Consider the following 18,633-nt stretch of genomic DNA (forward strand, 5'->3'; position numbering starts at 1 on the left):
GTGATCTCCCTCTCTGTGCCCTGTGCCTGCTCCAGCAGAAGCATGAAAGGCCAGTTAAGCAGCTTTGCCAACACCAACCTCTGCTCTTGCTCAAGCCCTTCCAGAGTTGCTGTTTCCCTGTGGAGATTGTGCTGCCACTGAACAACTCTGTGCTGTCTGAAGTGTAAAATTCTTGATTACAAAGCCCTTTTCTTTGCCTTAATTATGCACACCTTGGCTAAAATGGTTCTAATGACCATAGCCAAACTGACCAGCTAGTAGGGCTTGAAAAGTTCAAAGACTCAGACCAAGAGTGGTATTTTTGTTTTCCAGTTCTCAAAAGCTTTCCATGCTAAGTGCTCAGAATGGATAATCAGACTAAAGTGTGAGATGCAGAACCAATATTAACAGGACAGAGATGTCCTTTCCCCACGTGTCACTCTCGGTTCTCCTACATGCAGTTTTGTGTCATCACTGCCCATGATTTGTCTAGTTTTTATTTAGTTGCCTAAAATACTTAACTGGTTTTCTGGTTTCAGATCCCAAATGTTACCACTTAAATCAACCGAAATATGTTCTGCCCTCAGGTTTGGAGTTTTTTAAGTTTGCAAGTGTCAGTGGGGCTGCAGATTGTCCCGTGTGCAAGACATGAAATGCATAGAAATGAATACAGTTGACCTGGTAAATTTCAACAGTGTACAGTGTTGTGACAGCACTATTGTTTTACTCAGCCTGGGGTTACTGAGGGGTAAGTTTTTTGTGATGGCACTGGATACCAGACCTCTGTTGGGTTGGCATTGTGTGGAGGAAGCAGGCAAAGGGCAGTGATGGGAATGCATTGGTACCGAGCGGGTGCTGCACAGCAGATCCCTGATCACTGCTCACAGCCCATCCCGAGTGCAGTGCCTGTCCTGGTCACTGCTCACAGCCCATCCCGAGTGCAGTGCCTGTCCTGGTCACTGCTCACAGCCCATCCCGAGTGCTGTTTGTTCAGGCTCAGAGCAGATCCCTAGCACGGTGTTTGTCCTGGTCACTGCTCACAGCCCATCCCAAGCTCGGTGCCCGCGCCGGTCGCTCCTCACCGCTGTGTTCTCCCGCACTCTGTATGTGTGCTCTGCTTGCCTGCGGTGTGGCAGAGCCCGGCCTTCCGTTTGTCTCCCATTTTGTGTGCCTGGGAAGCTTGGAGCTTTGCTAGGGAGGGGAGGGAGGAGGCGGTGGAAACAAGGCTGGATTAGCGGCGGAGAGAATGCATTCGCTCCGAGTTGGTTTGCTCTGGGGATGAGCTGCCGCGGGTCCCGCGGGCCGGTGCGCGCACAGCCCGCGCTGCCGGCCGGGCCGGGGCAGCTGTATGGAAATGGGGAGCGCTCGGGAGCCGCCGCAGCGCCGCGATCCCCGCACCCGCACCGGGGCACCGCGGGACCGCCGGCAGCTCCTGCCCCCGGAGCCGGCCCTTGGCGCTGGGAAAGCGCCTGACTGGGAATCGCTTACAAATAATAGCGATAAAACACGTCGAGAGCTCGTTTGTTCTGAGCGCCGCGGAGCTGATGGCCCCGGACGCCTTTCAGAAGACTTAAAGGAAGCCCGAGGTTGTGCTCCATTGAAATGCAGATGGGAGAGCCCTTTCTCTATGCAGTGCGAGTCCAGGGAAAGGAAAGCAAACCACATTTTCCAGCTCGGCGTTTAAGATACTTGAATCTTGGGTAGCTTGAAGTAGCCACCGATCAGTTGTAACTGTAGCAAACAGAGCTTTTGGCCTCCGCCTGGGATGCGGTGACTTTCAGCAAGTCATGTTGTTTGGGGTTTTTTGTTTGCCAGATTGGATTTTCTGGTATATCATAGATCACAGATAAAAATCACTGTTATGGTCAGTTTGGTAACATTTTAGCTCTTAAGATTTCTGTGTAAATCCTGTTAATCTAAATTGTATGCTTTTAATTTGTACATCTTGGTTTCAAAGCTTTGGAACATGGTCTTGAATTCAGGTTTTATTTCTCATCTAGTCTCTGCCTTTATCAGAACTGATTTGCTAATCTCTTGCCTTCAGATTAGCTCCAGATTTGAAAATTGTCAGGGTTCTGACAGCTGCTGTGTTTGTACACAGCTTTAAAAAATTTCTGCTTTTTTTAAGAAGTAGATTTTGGAACAAACCTGGCCCTGAAACAACTAATAGTCTGTAGCTTGAATAAAAGCACCCTCAAGTGTTAGGACTAAACATGACCAGAAGAAGAAAATAAAACACACAACCTGCAAGGCAGAATTAGGAAAATACTCAGTTTTGAAAAATTCAGAGTGAGAATGAGCTTCATTTCATGTTCCAGTTGTGAAGAGTGTTGTCTCTGAGGCTGAAATACCCAGGTCAGCTCCTTCCTCCCAGCAAGTTCATGACTCCTGCAGGAGCTTGCAGGGCCGACTGTACCAGAGTAGAACTTCTCCCAAACAAAGCCTATTACACGCAGAGGAAGATAAAATATACTTGAAATAGCAACAGATATTGCACAGTATAGAAGAGGAGATTTTCTGCAGAACAATGGATACAAATAGCAGCCCGGAATGACCTGATATTAGTTGTGGGTTGTTGGGGAGGGGGGGTTCCCCCTTTCTTTTTTTGTTCCTGTGCATTAGCTTACAGGAACAAGTGTATATTAAACAAAGGATAAACTTGCATAAGGGTATTTATCTCTCTCTGGGTAAAACCCATACTAAGACATGAAAGGTAAAAGCTGCATTAATTACTCAAGAGGGATTCAAAGCTCAGCAGTTTACTAGGATTGAAGGATTTATTGAAAAACAGTGGTTCTCATGTGTAACTCCAGGCAATAAACCTATTTAATTAAAGGCTTAATCTTCTAGTTGACATGTTTGCTACTGTTCCAATAAAAAGCTTCATCTGTAGCCAGTTTTTGTAACTATATAAATAATAGTAGAATCCCTCGTCTTTGTTCATTTTTAACTGTTTAATTGTATTATGTTGGTTATATTATAAATGTTTAAGGACTTTTGTGCCTTTAGAAATCAAAAGCTTTAAATGGAAATTATTTAAATACAGGCAGTGTATCCTTACCCCTTTTTTCTCTACCAAATAATTTTTTAATAGAAGTTGATGACAGTGTTCTGTATTGAGCAGCAGTTTTTTAACAAGTTGCCTCTTCAGGTTAGGTATGCACACTCAAAGCTGTCTCACGTAAGTATCATTAATTCAAGTTTATGCAAAATTAGGATTTTTCAAGACTCTTCTTCTCAATGCTTGCTGCTCAGAAATTAAATCATAATTTATTATGAAGGAATAGATGCAAAAATAGGTGGTAAGAATAGTTAGATAACTGGATTATTTTATTCCAAATAGGATTGGTCACTGCTTGAGACACAGCCCAGTCCAGTAAGTCTAATCAAGTGTTTCAGTATAACAGCATCTACCAACTAAATTTTTCCTTTATTCAGCAAGAATTTAAACTTGGGTCTCTAATCCAGCAAATACTTCCAGTGTTTCAAATACTTCCAGTGTTTCAAATACTTCCAGTGTTTTAAACTTCTGTTTTTGGACTATTTCTTTGAATCACATCTTTAATGTGAAATCTTTGCTTTGCCTTGCTTTAGGTTGGGACTCACCGGGAAGAAGGAGTCAGCCTCAACAGCAACCATTCAGTTCTTCCCAGTACAGTTTCTGCTCAGAGCACAGAACTAAATCATAAAACACAAGACAGCTACAGAGGTAACTTTCCAGGCTTAAATGCTGGACAGAGTCTGCAGTGGTTCAGAGCCAGTGAGGCTGTAGATCTTGGTAAAATGTCATCAGTGCAAGGGATAGGGGCATAGATAATGTTGAAAAATAGAAATTAATAACAGGTCTGATATACCACCACTGTTAGGGACTCCTGCAACAATTTTGAGGGCATCCCTCAACTATCCCAATATAATTTCAAGAGAAGGCTGCATTACAGCCACGTTCCTGCAGCCTAAGGGGCCATGATGCACTTGCAGAGCTGCAGCCATTTCCCAGTTTGCCAGGAGAGCTGTGGAGTGGGCTGAGAGCAGAGTTCAGCACAGCCAAGGGAAGGAGGTCATTCCACACCCGTGTTTACAGTTCCTTCCATTTTTAGCTGAAGAAGTAAACTGCAGAAAACAGAAGTCAGCTCCTTTTATTGGCATGCTAGCACCATTTAGGGGGTGTTGCACTTTCAGCCTAAACCCAAGCCTCGATGTCAGTGCAGCTTTGCCCTTCAGTTTGCAGCCCAGACATCAGGTGCAGATTTCCTTACTTCACTCAATGTCCTTTTGTCTCAAACAGTGTTTTCCTTAGACTAAGCTGTTACCAATCAAGCTGCTCTGTGAGCTGTGATTGCTTTATAACCCATGACACATGTCCAAGTGCAGCAGTGTTAGCAGGATTTCTTGTTTCTGTTAGTTCTTCCTGTTGTCTCGGCCCTGGCCCCTCAGTGCCATTCTCTGCTGAGGTCCTGGGCACAGTTTCAGTGCTGTGACTCTGTCTCTGCTCTCTGCTTGCTTGCAGCACTGTCGGGTGGCTTACAGAGCCAGTCTGTGGCTATAGGTCCAACAGAAATCAAGTCTGAACATAAGGAGAAGGATGAAAACATCCATGAACCTCCCTCATCAGATGACATGAAATCAGATGATGAGTCCTCCCAGAAGGATATCAAGGTCTCCTCCAGAGGCAGAACAAGGTGTGTTGCTGACATAACGTGGAGAATCTGTGCTTTGATAATGCTCAGTAGCACGTTGTCCTTACATTTGATAAATTTATTGCAAGGCTTTTGTGTTACTGCACTGCATACACCAATGGGCAGCTGAAAGGGAGAAAAAGTGTATAGTATCTGTATATATTTAAATACAAGGTAGAGGATGTGCTGGGAAAATCATCTCTCAAGTGTGCATTCCCTTACGCTAGTGCCATGCCTAATGAATGCCTGTACATGTAAGCAGCAAAAGATTGAGGGCTCTGCCCAGCACAGAGGATGGGAAAATGTCAGAAATTCCTGATACTTTGTACCTGGGCCAGGGCTGCCCTTCCAGATGTGAGTCTGTGGCAGTGGAGAGCTCCAGCTCCTGACCTGGAGCCTGAAGTGAAACACTGTGGCTAAATATCCTCTTGAAACACTTTGTCCCCTCCCAAGCCACAGACACAAAACGAGCTGATACTGGGGAAATGCTTCAGGATCTGCCTGACAGGCCTGATACAAGCATTGAAATTTGAGGTAGCAGTAGACAATCAGAATTTTGCTACCACAGGCAGCATAATCTGTATTAAGACGTGTTCAATGGCATTTAGTGTGTTAGTTTTAGTAGAACAGAGGTTTTGCACAGTTTTAGACAAAATTGGATGAACCTGTATTAAAAAAGGTTTGCAACTTGATATCATTTGAGGCGGTTCAGGAATTGTAAATATAACTGTTTAGCTCTGCAGAGTAGTAGAAGAAAAAATAGTTCTAGAATTTGCCAGTGTGGTCTTTAACTAAAGTCAAACTCCTAAATCAGCGCATGAAATGAAGATTCCTTGAGTGTGTTTTTATATAAGCTGATGCATTGGAAAATAGCAAAAACTTCATTGGAAATTATTTTATTCATTATCTGTTTGGAGTCAGCACCAGGATGAAGCACCAGTGTTACTTCAATAGCCCGTTACGTTTCCTTTGTTGCAGCAGTACTAACGAGGATGAGGATTTGAACCCCGAGCAGAAGATCGAGCGGGAGAAGGAGCGGAGGATGGCCAACAACGCCCGGGAGCGTCTGCGCGTGCGCGACATCAACGAGGCCTTCAAGGAGCTGGGCCGCATGTGCCAGCTGCACCTGAAGAGCGAGAAGCCGCAGACCAAGCTGCTGATCCTGCACCAGGCCGTGGCCGTGATCCTCAGCCTGGAGCAGCAAGTCAGAGGTCAGTGCCTATGGGCTGGGCCAGCCCTGTGGCAGCAGTGTGGGGCTCTTGAAACCTGCTCAGCCAAATGCATGAGCTGCTGAAAGGGGGTTTGCTGTTCTGTAATGATGCTGAAGTTCTTTAGAAAAAGCAAAGGATCACTTTTTTAAAAAAAAGAGGGAACAGAGTGAGTATAGGGTTTATAATTTGACCTTTAATTTTCCTGTTCAAGTAGTCTTCACTTTAGTTTTCAAGGTAAATTCTTTTATTCAAATAGTGATGCATCTTGCTTTAAATTGTAACAAGCACTTGTTTTGTAGTAGCAACAATAAGAGATCTGTTTTAGGCTGAACTCTGCATAATTGAAATATTAAAATACAGTGTGTTTATTTGTGTTTTCATAAGATTTTGCATTAAACATGTACTGGGGAGGGAGGAAACTTGTACTCTAATTGAATCAGAGCTGGGTTTGCATGAATCTTCTTTCTCTGGTTCCTTCAAATTTTTCCAAGGCAGAAACAATAGACTTGCTGTAGGTGCAGAAGGAAAGCTACTTTTTGCCATTCGTTCTCGTAAGGAGAGGTGGTTCTAGGGGTTACGTTTGGTTCTTCAACTCTTCTGTTCTCGTGAGTTGGTGAAGCCACAGTTGACTTTAAATCTCCATGTTTATTTTTGCCAAAGACATGTTGAAGTTCTGGGGCATCTTGCTCTAACATTGGGTCAGCCCTGAGTCAGACTGGATGGTGGCTGGGAGTCCCTTCCAACAGAAATAGTCTCGTTCTGTGGAGGTGGCACTTCCCAATGAGTCTGCTCGTGTTTTGCTGTTTGGGACTCGTTAGCAGCCACCTTCCTTGGTGTCTCACTGATGGAAGCGTGTCAAGTGAAAAGTCTGAGATGTGGAATGTCAGTGGTTGTATTGTTCAGTGCACTACATCTTTGTATAACTGATGCCACCGAGTGATAGCATGTTCTCATTTTGCAAACCTCATTTTTACTTCCTTTTTGTCATTTGTTGCTTGCATTTTGCACAGAAGATCCAAGCAAAACTTAGAAGTTTATTGAAAGAGGCTAAACAACTAACTTAACACAAACTTAGGTACTTCATGCCGTAAGGATGAGATGCTGTGTTTTCAGGCACTTTTACTGATCCAGTTGTCAGTAAAGGAACACACTGTCTCCAGCCAGAGCTCTTCCAAGGCACAGAGCAACTGCAGATGAGACAGCAGCTGGGGCCGTTGTAAAACCCAGTTTAGCATCTCTGAGAGTTAGAACTCAGGCACTGTTTTGGTCTGAAAATGGTTGCCGTGGTCTAGAAGATAAGGTTGAGCATTATGGAGTCAGAGCATTATGAAGTCACATTAATCAGGCATGGGTTTTGGTGTTTAAAAAAGCATCTCCCTGCTCTCACACATTCTGGAGTTCACCGGAAGCTCCATGTTAATAAAATCATTCTGCCTCGGTCAGAGGACTTCCAGCCCCGGTGTCAGTGGTAGAAGACTTTAGTGCTACAGCTCAGCTGGCCCCACTGTGCAGGCAGTGTAAGTGAGAACTTCCCTTCCTCCGTTCCCCGAGCTCCCGGAGAGAGGCCCTGGCTCCCGTTTGTCTTCCCGTCCCCCTCTGCACCTGTTCCTGTGGGTGACTGACCAGAGCTTTGTGTGACACCCACAGGAGCTTGCACAGTGCTTTGTGTAATTGCATAAACAATTTCCTCTCTCTGCTGGTAAAGAAGCTTCTCATTTTGTGATTGGTGCTATTCAAAATGAACCATTTCAGATTTAAGCTTTCAGTGGAGGCCAGGGGTTTTTATCTCCATTTCCTAAATCACTGTAAATTAACTTCCTTTCAAAGTTTCCACGTAATTAAATCTTTAAAACTTCAAGGCAAGCCACATTTAGACAAAGAAAACTGTGATTAAGGAAAGTTAGCAGTTTGGGGTTTTTTTCCGGTAGACTCTTTAGGAGAGCTCATCCTTAAGGAAATGCAGTAGGAGGCTGCTGATAATGACTTTGGTGACAGCAGAACTATCAAGTCCATCCAAAATAGTCTCTGTCAGATGAGCTAAAATGCACAGGGGTCACTAAACTGCAGTTACTAGAGGGGTGCCTGTGCAGTGCAAGAAAAGGGCTTGTGCTGTCTGTTCAGTTTTGGCAGACTTCTTGCAGTTATAATTGTATCTGCCATCTCCAACTGCAAAACAGAATGTACTGACAGCTAGAAAATACCTTAAAATGTTGATTAAATTCCACAGTGGAATATATTACATGTTTTTTGTGTGTCTTTTGGACCCCTGTGATTGACATCTTCTGTATTTGATTCATGAAAAGCCATTTTGAAGAACAGAAACAGTTGACTTTTAGAAACTGTCATTATTTGGAAATGAGATCCAAATCTACATCTATTGAAGCTAAGTGGGGAAGTGGAAACCCACTGATGAAAATACCTTGATAGCTGGCCCACAGCTGGTTATTATAAAGCATTGGCTTTAATGTGAGAGGAAATAGGTTTTGGAAAAAAATAATGCTCCTGCCTTATGTGACTGTCATCACAGTCTTTTGATTGAACCAAGATGGGCACAAGGTGATTGAGGCTGATGAGAAGTGTCCATTCAGGGTGTGCTGCCTCCCCTGCCCTAACAGCTGGCTCATACTGGGAAGGAAGAAGCAGCAACATTACTAAAACTGGTGTGATGTCAGCAAGGTTGGTAAGAATTCAGCCTACCAACAAAATGGATGCATTCCATTTTATTATATTGCAAATTACAGATAGTTCTCATTTAGCACTTAAGTGTCTTAAGCTGATAAAGGAGATGCTTTTTAAAAATTTCTGAAGGCGTATGTGGGCTGCTGAAAGGGTTTGGGCTTGGCTTTTTGTCTCTTTGGGTTTTTTAAATACCAGTTTAGGAGCTGTCTGGCAGGACTTTGAGTAGTGATTGTCTGCAGCTTTGGACACCTGTGGGTGAGCAGGGGGTGTCAGCAGCTGAAGGGGGAAGCTGCAGAGCTATTTTTGCTCCAGGGTTCTTGTATCGATACTGCCCGTGGTGTCAGTGGATGGGAGATTAAGAACTCTGATTCTTCTGTTACAGAACGAAACCTAAACCCTAAAGCAGCCTGCCTTAAGAGAAGGGAAGAAGAAAAAGTTTCTGCCGTATCGGCAGAGCCACCAACAGCACACCCAGGAAGCCACCCTGGCCTGAGTGAAACTACCAACCCTATGGGTCATATGTGAACACCAGCCAGGTACGTGGGGACGCCTCTGCTGCTTTGTGGGGGACACCTGGAGATGGGGGTTCAGTTCCTGAGCTGCCAGCAGCACCAACTCATCTGTGCTTTCACATCTCTCAGCAGAAGCAGAAGGCTGCAGATTTGTTTGGGTTTATAATAAAACCCCAAGAAATTGTCGTCAGTCTCTATTTTCTTGCCTTGTTGCCAATGGCTACATCTCTTGGCTCAGGTGGCCTTCTTGGCATGACATCAGAGGAACAGTGAACAGCTTGCTAGATAAGCTACGCTTATTAGAGATGAATTATACATCCTTAAATGGTCTGAATATCACATTAGTTGATTTAAAAATCCACATATTGTTTCCCAGTGCTGATACAGTCTCAGGGACTCCTCATCCCGGAGAGATTGGCTCTCTGGCTTAAGGCCAGTCATTCTGACTCCTCTCATTTGCCCAACAGAGACTGGCAACTGTCTCCAGTCACAATCTGTATTGGTAAAGATAGTTAAAATTTGACAGTAGTTTTGCAGCTTTGCAGGGTAGCCCAGTATGTAAGATCTCATTGAAACACACTCATGGGGAGGCCCCACAGGAATATCAGTCTTTGGGGTTTATTCTTGTTGTTGGTTGGTTTTCTAAATAGTTGGGAAACCTTGATTTTAAAAGGGGAAAAAAAAGAGTATTCCAGTAGACCTGTTGCCACTTCCAAAAAAAATAAAAAACTGGGTTCAGTGTCCCTGTTTTAATCCAGAACTTTACTGAATTTTATGGTTTGGGAGGTTTCTTGTTGTGTATGTTCTAATTCTTAATGCTTTGAATTGATCTAATTTGTTCTATTTCATACAAGAGTAATTGGCTACTTTGGAATTGTCAGATAATTTTTAATTTACAGCCAACCTAATCTGTTCTTTCAATATAAATATAAAGAACCACTTTCAAAAGTTTGGTGTCTTTGCTTTTTTAATAGCAGTAACTTTGTGGATTGACTGAAGTGCAACATTGACAGGGCTGTACAGGAACGTGGCACTTTACCTTCAGGAGGGAGTGAACTTGGCACTGCTTGATTTGGAGAGCAAAGTCAGACACAAACTGAAGGTCTGAGATATGCAGATTATTCTTTCTCCCTTATGCAGAGAGGCCCAGCAGAAGGTTCTTTAATCTCTTCAGTATATCACGTTCAAGATGGATATCTCTGCAACGGGGGATTTCAGGGGCTCTCAGTGTGATCTTCTTTTGCACCTAAATGACTGAAAATGCCACCCAATCCAGTTCAAATTAGGTCTCTAGTGTTGATACTAAGCTTTTTAATTATTCTTTTCCTAATAACCTCTTTCTTCTCCTAAACTTCTTTCTAGAATTCCAGAGTTATTGGTAGGATACACAGAAGGTGACCTTTCTTCACAAGGACACAGACAACTAACATTATATGAAGACACAAACCTGACAGGAGAAAACACTTGAAGCAAGAAACCCAAATGCAATCTTATGATCAAAGCTACTGGTCAACACCTGCATCAGGAGTGAAGATACAAGATCTTCAGACAGAATTTCAGCCCATGAGATACTCTGAACATATCATTCTGTTGCAAGCAGTGTGTCGCTTCTGCACAATCAGAGACTGTTGTGATCTCTCCACTCATTGTGGAAGTTGCCTTGTGCCTAAACTGAATTGACAAATGCATTGTAACTACAAATTTTATTTATTGTTATGGAACTGTAAAGGTCTACATATAAAGGGAAAAGTTAACATGTTAAAAGCTGATAAAATTTCAGCTGAATGCCAGCATTTACTAAAGCTGTTCACATTGAGAGAACAAAGCAGTGACAACCGTCGACCCGTAGCATTCCCAGCATACCTATTAGTGTCTTAAAAAAGGAAGGGAAAAGTCTTTTGTTGTCCTTTCCTCTCCTTTTGCCATATGACTAGTGTTTTCCATGCAATAGGAAACTATTCCTTGGTATAGCTTTTTTTATGTTATTTTTGATCTCTGGTAATCTGAACAGTTATGGTCACAGTTCCCCTTCCATACTGAGCTCTGTGCCTCAAGCCACGCAGAGGCCTCGTGAAGGCTGCAGGCTGGAGCAATACTGTGACCATAACGTTTCTTGGATTTAAAAAGTGATTTTTATTTTCCCTCAGACTTTCCTCAAACGTTTTTTTTTTCTAATTATAAACAAAACCTTTTTAGGCTTCTAGGCTTCATAGTAAAGCTTGTAACGTGAAGTGTAAATTGGGTGGGGAGAATCTACTTTGTTAGAGTTGCTTTGTTTTCCGAGCAGTAAGTACTACATATAGTACATGTAAAGTGTTAGCTGTATGTAAGCACAAAATGCATTAAAATACAAAGGAGATTTTTTTCAGGCTGTAACTTTGGTGAATAGTAAAATCCTGAATTCACCATGGCAGGTAGTGTGATGATATAACCACCAGCCGGGTGGGCTTATTACGTAATGGAATCTTGAGAGCAATGGTCACCAGTTTTTCCTTCCTGTACACGTTAACTATCATGTCATGTTGTATGGCTTGTCAGTGGAGAAAAATAGTGTGAATCAAATGCAAATACCCCCGTCCCAAGCCATATTAGCATTAAACCTTTAAATGTTTCTCCACCAGAATAGTGTCCATAAGTATTCCTCTGTCACAGATGTGTTGAAATGGTTAAAATCCCTTTGAACTTCCATGGAAACTGTCTTCCACTGCAATGACCATGGGAGGAAATTTCCTAAGCCAAGGTTGTCTGAGCTATTGTTTATATAGTGCATCTTTCATCACTGGCAATTGGTTCACACACAAAACAGGAACAAAACTATAATTTTTATGAACTCGTTTAATTTGAAAGAACAAAAAAGATGGATTGATAAAATAAACTAATGAATTTAAGCTCATGTTCTGGATGGTTCCTAACAAAACAGTTTGTGGAATTAGTGGACTCATTTCTATTACTTTAATTTGCATATATCATCAGATAACACCTGATTATATCTGTGGCCTTGTTCTTCATTTCAGTGTTTATCAGCTAAACGGAATTTGTTGCTTATGACGTGTGAAAGTGATCACGTGCCACTGCCTGGCCTTTTTCCTTCTAAGCTTGTTGTCTTTTTGGCTATATTAGACTTTGCAGTATGCCCAGAAGCTTTCCTTCATAAAATAGAAAGAAAAAAACATTTGGCTTATTTTTCACTGTAGCTAGTCTTTTATACAATAATCTTGTAAGAAAATTTCTTGAATTCTAAATATTACTCTTTCTAGATTTTTGAAATCAAAAAAAGTTTTCAGTAAAAAGTTTCTTACTTTATTTTACTATATTAGGTAGTAAAAATGTAGGGTTATTTACCATAACCTGTTCATTAATATCAGAAATTTACAATAGCATTGTAAGACCATAGTAGGGTTCTAGCATACCGTGTAGTACCTATGGAGTATTGTAAGAGCTAATTGTCCGAGATGAATTGCTTCTCATCTTGTTCTCCAGTTTCCATTGTTGGTTTATTGCAGATTTGTACCCTGTGTCAAATTTCAAGGTATTGCTGATAAACCTTTCAACCAGCAGCAAGAAGTTCAAAAAATTTCTGTCAATGTAACAGAAAACACTATGTATATAACATTTATGTAGCAATAAATGTGCCATCTTTTTTTAACATGGTAAATCAGTGAGTTTTTTAAATTTCTCTCTCCTCATAGGCAATGTGGTGCTTGAAAAACAGTGGCAGAACTCTCTTCTGCCTTTATCAGAACAAAGCCTGACACATCCCAAGGAGCAGAGCACGTCACAGGCACAAGGTGCTCCTGTGAAGCCAGGCCAGAGGTGCCCAGTGCCTGAGGAGCAGCAGTGCCTGAGCTGTGGGTGCTGCTGCAGAGCAGGGAGGGGATTGCACAGACAGACAGACAGACAGACAGCAAACCAGGAGCAGCTGATCCATAGGCACAGCCTCTTGTCCAGCTCACTCCTGTCTCTTCCTGTCCTGAAGAGAGTTTGTGTGGATCTGAGCCCCTTTGTGCAGGGAAGTTCAGTGCCAAGTTCATTCTGACCTGACTGATGGAGCTGTGGAGGTTTTGTGGCTCTGTGGGGAAGGTCTGCACTTCAGGCACATCAAAGATGCAGCTCCTCTGTCTGTGTGCAGTGCTGATTGTGAGTGTGGGGTGTCAGCACAGCTGCTGTGCTCAGCACCACTTCTGACTGTCCTTGGTCACCTCAGGGACCCAGAGTGCAGCTGAGGCTCGTGTTTGTTACAGAGACAGAGACAAACTCTGCCATGGCCTGGCCAAACAGGGGAGCTCAGACCCAGCCATGTCAGCTGCCTTTTAGCAGGGCTTTAGCAGCAGCAGTGGCAGAGATGCCCAGTGCCTTCCCCAGCACACATTCCCAGTTTGAACTTTACTCCAGTAACAATTCTAAATCCAGCCTTTATCTTTTACCACATGTTGTCCTGTTTGCATATACTTTCTGATCACAAGTCCTTCATCTTTTTTTTTTTCCATTTGATTTTTTTGTGTGTGTATGAAAGTGATGCATGTTGGGATACCTTTGTTAAATACAGTTCTATAATTAGCACTTGGAATATTTTAGAAAAGCTCTCCTGTAAATCTAAAGCATTGGGAGGTAATCAAATGGACTTTACTTTTTTTTCCTCCAGCTACTGCGTAGGTGCTGCTAAAAAGATTCTGGATTCTTCATTAATTAAAATTTCCCCAAGAATTAAACATTTTCCCCCAACATCTGGAAATCGTGGCAGACCAAAAGTAAAACGGAACCATGTGTAGAAGACAACCAAGACAGTGGGTGGTAAACTTTGCTGTTTGTTTGGAACACCAATACCTTCTGCATCCAAAACCCCTCGCCTGTGGATACTAAAATGTCCTGTGAAAGGAAGGAACTTTAAAGCACTTTAAAGCCTGGCAGCACATCGAGAGTGGGGCTCCAGCGGGGATGAAGAGCAGGCTGGCACCTTCCTGCCTGTGCACGGGCTGGGGCTCCCTGCTCCCAGTGCCCTGCTCCCAGGGCATCCCCCAGCCTGGGCTGCAGGGAGGAGTCCCTGGGGCATGGCAGGCCCAGCTCTGCCTTCTTGCTGCTCCTGTGCCCAGGACAAGGAGGTGGAACTCCCAGGCTGGGGGAGAAGGGTGCTAAGAGGAGACTGCTGCAATCCCTCCTCCTCTGCCCCTCAGCTCTGTGCTGCACAGAGCACATAAGTCAGGTGCCAATTGGGGGCTGTTTTGTACTGTTAAACCTTCATTTGTTTTACTGAAATTAATCCCTCTGTCAACCTGGATGCCTTGGCAAAACAGGGAGAGTTTATTTTTTGGTGAAGATAAAAATCCACTGCTAAACTTACACAAGCACGGTGTGTGCACGTTCAGAACTTCAGCTGCTCACTGCAGTCAGCTCAGCTTGTTTGTATCAGTCAGAAACTGTCCAGACCAGGCTCTGAAACTGCAAATGGTCTGGGCTGTAAACAGAATCCCTTTCGATTGTCTCCTAATCCTGACTTTTAAAATGTTTTGATGCAATTAATAATATCTGTTAAATAGAACCTGATTTAAAAAAAAAAACTTATACAAAATCATACCAACTGAGATAAATATCTTTCTCAAAATAGTGACTGTAACTTATTCTGGAGGGCAGAAAGGAAAAAGAAATACTAGTAATGGTCCAATACAACTAAGGAAATTTTATGACCTTGAATGTGTGTGTATCAATTATAAAAATAAATTCTCCAAACTTGAAATTATAATCTCATCTGTAGAATGAAATATCTGAGGATCTATGGCTCCACATTTTACTTCCCAGCATCAATAAACGAACAGAGATGATCAGAATCGTTAGTTTATCACAGAAGTGGAATTAATCACCAGCCCTAGCTGTGTGTTTGCTGGGAACACAACACGTAGCCAATTGTTTGCTGCACAGCCAGATCAGGTGCTCCAGACTGCTCCCAAATGACTTTCTCTGAAATAACTGCTTTCACAATCAGGTGAGTTCTTTAGGACATTTGTGGGCTTAATATTTCCTCATGAGCTGTATTTGCTCAGACTAGAACCTGGATGTGCCAGAATGAGGATCCACTTCTCAAGATGCTGAATGGCCATTCTGTGGAAGAGAAATCTCCTGGGTATAAATATGAAATGACAAGGTAGGGGAAAGTTTTGGATGATTTGAATGTTCACTTCACACCTGCAAAAGCAAAATAATCATTATTTCCTTTGCAAGGTGACAGAGAAAGTCTTGCAGATGCACCTCCCATTCTGTTTGTACAATCCATAGCAGGAGAGAGCTCCCATCTGAACTCATCTTCTTTGTGCCACAAATGCTAATGCATCTGATTATGAATAGAACAGTTAAAGTTCATTAATCCCTAACACCACCTGACTAATTAAGATAAATGCACACAATATTGGTTTTAAAGTCGATGGACTCTGCTTCCAGTTTACCCATTTAAATGGGTAACATTTAATTAAATGTACATTTAATTTGTTTATGTGTCTAATTAATAGCTGAAAATGTAATTAAACATAAAGCTTTTAAAATGCTTATTCATTTCCTAGCACACAAGAATAGTAAATGTGAGCACCATAAAATGCAAGTACAACAGAGGGCGAGAATGCTAAAAATTTAAAGGAAAAAAAAGGTAACAGCCTCCAGAATCTGAAGGTAGAAACCCAACATAAATGAGTGCCTGTCATTATCTGTAGCCAGCTGTTTGTCATTATCCTGTTATACAGAAGTAGAACAAATGTGTCAATAAAGCTCTCATTAAAAAGTGTTTTGGATATAAATGCAGATTCTGCATTTACAGGAGCATCAGGGAAAGGAGTGTGAATGACACCAAAATTGACACGTCAGGCTTTGCTGTCTGTTTTTCTGCTGGGGCTGTTTTTCCTATCTGGGATAAGTGATGAAAATTAACTGCACACAGGTTCACTCCCATGGTTCTGTTCCCCTCCACTTTGCAGCTGGAAGGCTCTGCAAACTGAGCTGGTTGTGTGTCCTTCCTCAGGCCTTCCTGAACTTCCTTCCCTGCCCCAGCCCATCGCTGTTTGTGTTGCATGGGAGACGGGTTACAAACTGTGGGTTGGAAGTGTAAAGCTTCTGTTCCTTCCAGGCCCAGTGCTGGGGCTGCCTCTGCCACCAAGAGAGGAGTGGAGCTGTCTCCAGGGCAGGCAGGCCCAGAGCTGGGGATGCTCAGCCTGGAGAAGGCTCTGGGAGACCCTGCAGCACCTTCAGTGCCTAAAGGGGCCACAGGAGGCTGCACAGGGATTGTTTCAAGGACATGAGACAAAGGGTAGTGGGTTTAACTGACAGAGGGCAGGTTTAGATTACATACGAGGAAGAAATTCTTCCTTGTGAGGCTGGCTGGGCACTGGCACAGAGAAGCTGAGGCTGCCCCATCCCTGGAATTGCTCAAGGCCAGCCTGGATGGGGCTCTGAGCCACCTGGTCTAGTGGAAGGTGTCCTTGTCCATAGGAGGGGAGTTGGAAGTCAGTCCCTTCCAACCCAACCATTCCATGATCCTATGATTGACAATAATCTGTTCATTGGGGAAAAAAACCCCCAATCTATCCCACATTTGTTTTTAATTTATTTCATATTATTTAGTAATATTTTAAGCTCCATATGGAGTAAGGAGGAAATCTGAAGGAATTTTCATCTGAGATCTGAACTGCTACATTATAACCATACAACTTTTCTGCACATTTGCTAGAGTAATTTTTTCCTCCCTAGCCTATTAAAATTCCCTCTGCCCAAGGGCCTTGATCTCACAAATACATATGCACAGTTTATGCATAGGATGGCCCTTCTCATTTCAGTGGGCACACTTCTGTACCTCATACTGGGTTTGTATTATTTCGTCACAGGTCATGAGTCTGATGCTTGCAGATCTTTCTGGGTTTTCTATAGCACCCAAGGTAGGAATCTGTGCAGCAAAAGCTTCAATGCTTCTTTTCTGTTGGAGGCCTGAAGACAAAACCATCAATATAGCTTCTTTCTCTACTTCCCTGCAAGTGAAGCAGACCCTGAGCAGGAGGCTGGGTGTGGAACATAAGTACTTTGTATCTGTGCCTTTATAAAGAGATTTGGAGACATCCATTTTGCAACAATTGAGAAGAAACTGGGTGGGTGGTGTAGAAGAGGGGAACTGTGAAGACCAAATGTTTAGCTGTATTCAACTGTAAACAGAGAGATAGTCAGTAAACAGTTCCTCTGAAGAGAGTAATTAATAGGCACATGTGAAGAGATGGAAAAGAAGATGTATCCCTCCTCAGCAGACATCAAAGGGCAGGCTGGACAGTGAGGAATTGCGCATTCCCAAGGAGCCCACACAGCTGTATGGACATTCAGCTAGGAAATGGAAGGCAGTGTCAGAGCTGGGGAAAAGAGGAGTGACGGGTAAGACAGGCAGTGAGAAAGGAGCCCTGCAGTAACAAAGGAAGGAGCAGCACGCTCTGTGGGCATGGGAGCAGGAGAGGAGAGGCATGGAGGTCCAAGCAGGTCAGCTCTTTCTGCAGAGGGGTCAAGTTGCAGAGAAGTTTTGCAGGATTAGAAAGAGTGATAAGACAGCACAGTAGGTAGCCTCAAAATAAGATAAGGAAACAGAGGAGGAGCCACTGAAATGAATGGTTCTTCGTTGTGATTCTCCTGCCTCTTGCTACATCTGAAAGCAGAACCCTGTGGCAGTTGGCCAGTTTGACAGGGAAGGCGATAAAAATAAATTACATCCTCTGTTTCCAATACAGCCTGAGATGTTTCCAAAAGAATGGGGGAAGGGAACTTATCTGCAGGGAGAAAAGGTACTCACAAGATCCAAAAGTCATTGTCTGTTCTCTATAAAGGGGTGTCATGACTGACTCCACAGCGTATGTACTTGGCTCCAAAATGGGAGCTTGGAACACCCCACCTCTGGGACCAGCTGCTTTCACGAATGTTTCACTGCAAGACAAATATTAGTTCAAAATGAAGGAAATGCTCTTTTCTGTCTTAAAGAGCACACATGAAGCTGGGAAGAACAAATCAGAGAAACTGAGGCCAAGAAATTTGAAATTCCCAGTGTCCTGGGTGGTCTTTGTTGTTTAATTCTGCTTGTGTCATCAGTGGAGAATGTTCCTCTCCAAAACCTGACTAACACTTGGACAAGACAGATTTTCCCAATGACTTTGATTCACAGTTGAGCAGAATACAAGCACGTCAGCAGTGTGGTTTCGGGCTACTTCTTCAAATCAGATCTTGTGCCCCAAACACAGTCTAAGGAAACAGGTTGTCTTCAAATGTCTTGGCACAAGTAGACAGGCATTTTTGCTGTAAAAGCAGCTTTAGCAAGGATAAATAATCTCTCTTGGACACAGCACTACAGGAGTGGTTTTGCACAAAACAAAACCAGAAAACAATGAGAAGGCTGGACTCATCAGTATCTAAGCTGAAATGTTTGTAGGACCTGTTGTGACAGGACAAGGGGAATGGCTCTAAACTAAAAGAGGGTACATTCAGATGAGATACAAGCAAGAATTTTTTTACAATGAGGGTGCTGAAACACTGGAACAGGTTGCCCAGAGAGGTGAAAGATGTTCCATTCCTGGA

General features: G+C 43.1%; 1 protein-coding gene across 10 annotated transcripts in view; it reads left to right on the top strand.

Moving 5' to 3' along the window:
• TCF12 (transcription factor 12) overlaps positions 1-12,703 on the top strand; it is a 161,049-nt gene extending 148,346 nt beyond the window's left edge. For 7 of the 10 annotated variants that reach the window (XM_054273044.1, XM_054273046.1, XM_054273049.1 and 4 more), the window contains 5 exons: positions 3,574-3,688; positions 4,487-4,658; positions 5,634-5,866; positions 8,928-9,081; positions 10,420-12,703. In XM_054273044.1, the coding sequence (XP_054129019.1) occupies positions 3,574-3,688; positions 4,487-4,658; positions 5,634-5,866; positions 8,928-9,070 (663 nt within the window). In that variant the 3' untranslated portion in view covers positions 9,071-9,081; positions 10,420-12,703. The remainder of the gene's footprint in view (positions 1-3,573; positions 3,689-4,486; positions 4,659-5,633; positions 5,867-8,927; positions 9,082-10,419) is intronic. The other 3 variants (XM_054273047.1, XM_054273050.1, XM_054273054.1) reach the window with 1 other exon arrangement.
• Positions 12,704-18,633: the final 5,930 nt, after the last annotated feature.

Source organism: Melozone crissalis, unplaced genomic scaffold (assembly GCF_028551555.1).
Source record: "Melozone crissalis strain CALT ecotype California unplaced genomic scaffold, PUWL_Pcris_2 ptg000014l_1, whole genome shotgun sequence".
Taxonomy (NCBI): domain Eukaryota; kingdom Metazoa; phylum Chordata; class Aves; order Passeriformes; family Passerellidae; genus Melozone; species Melozone crissalis.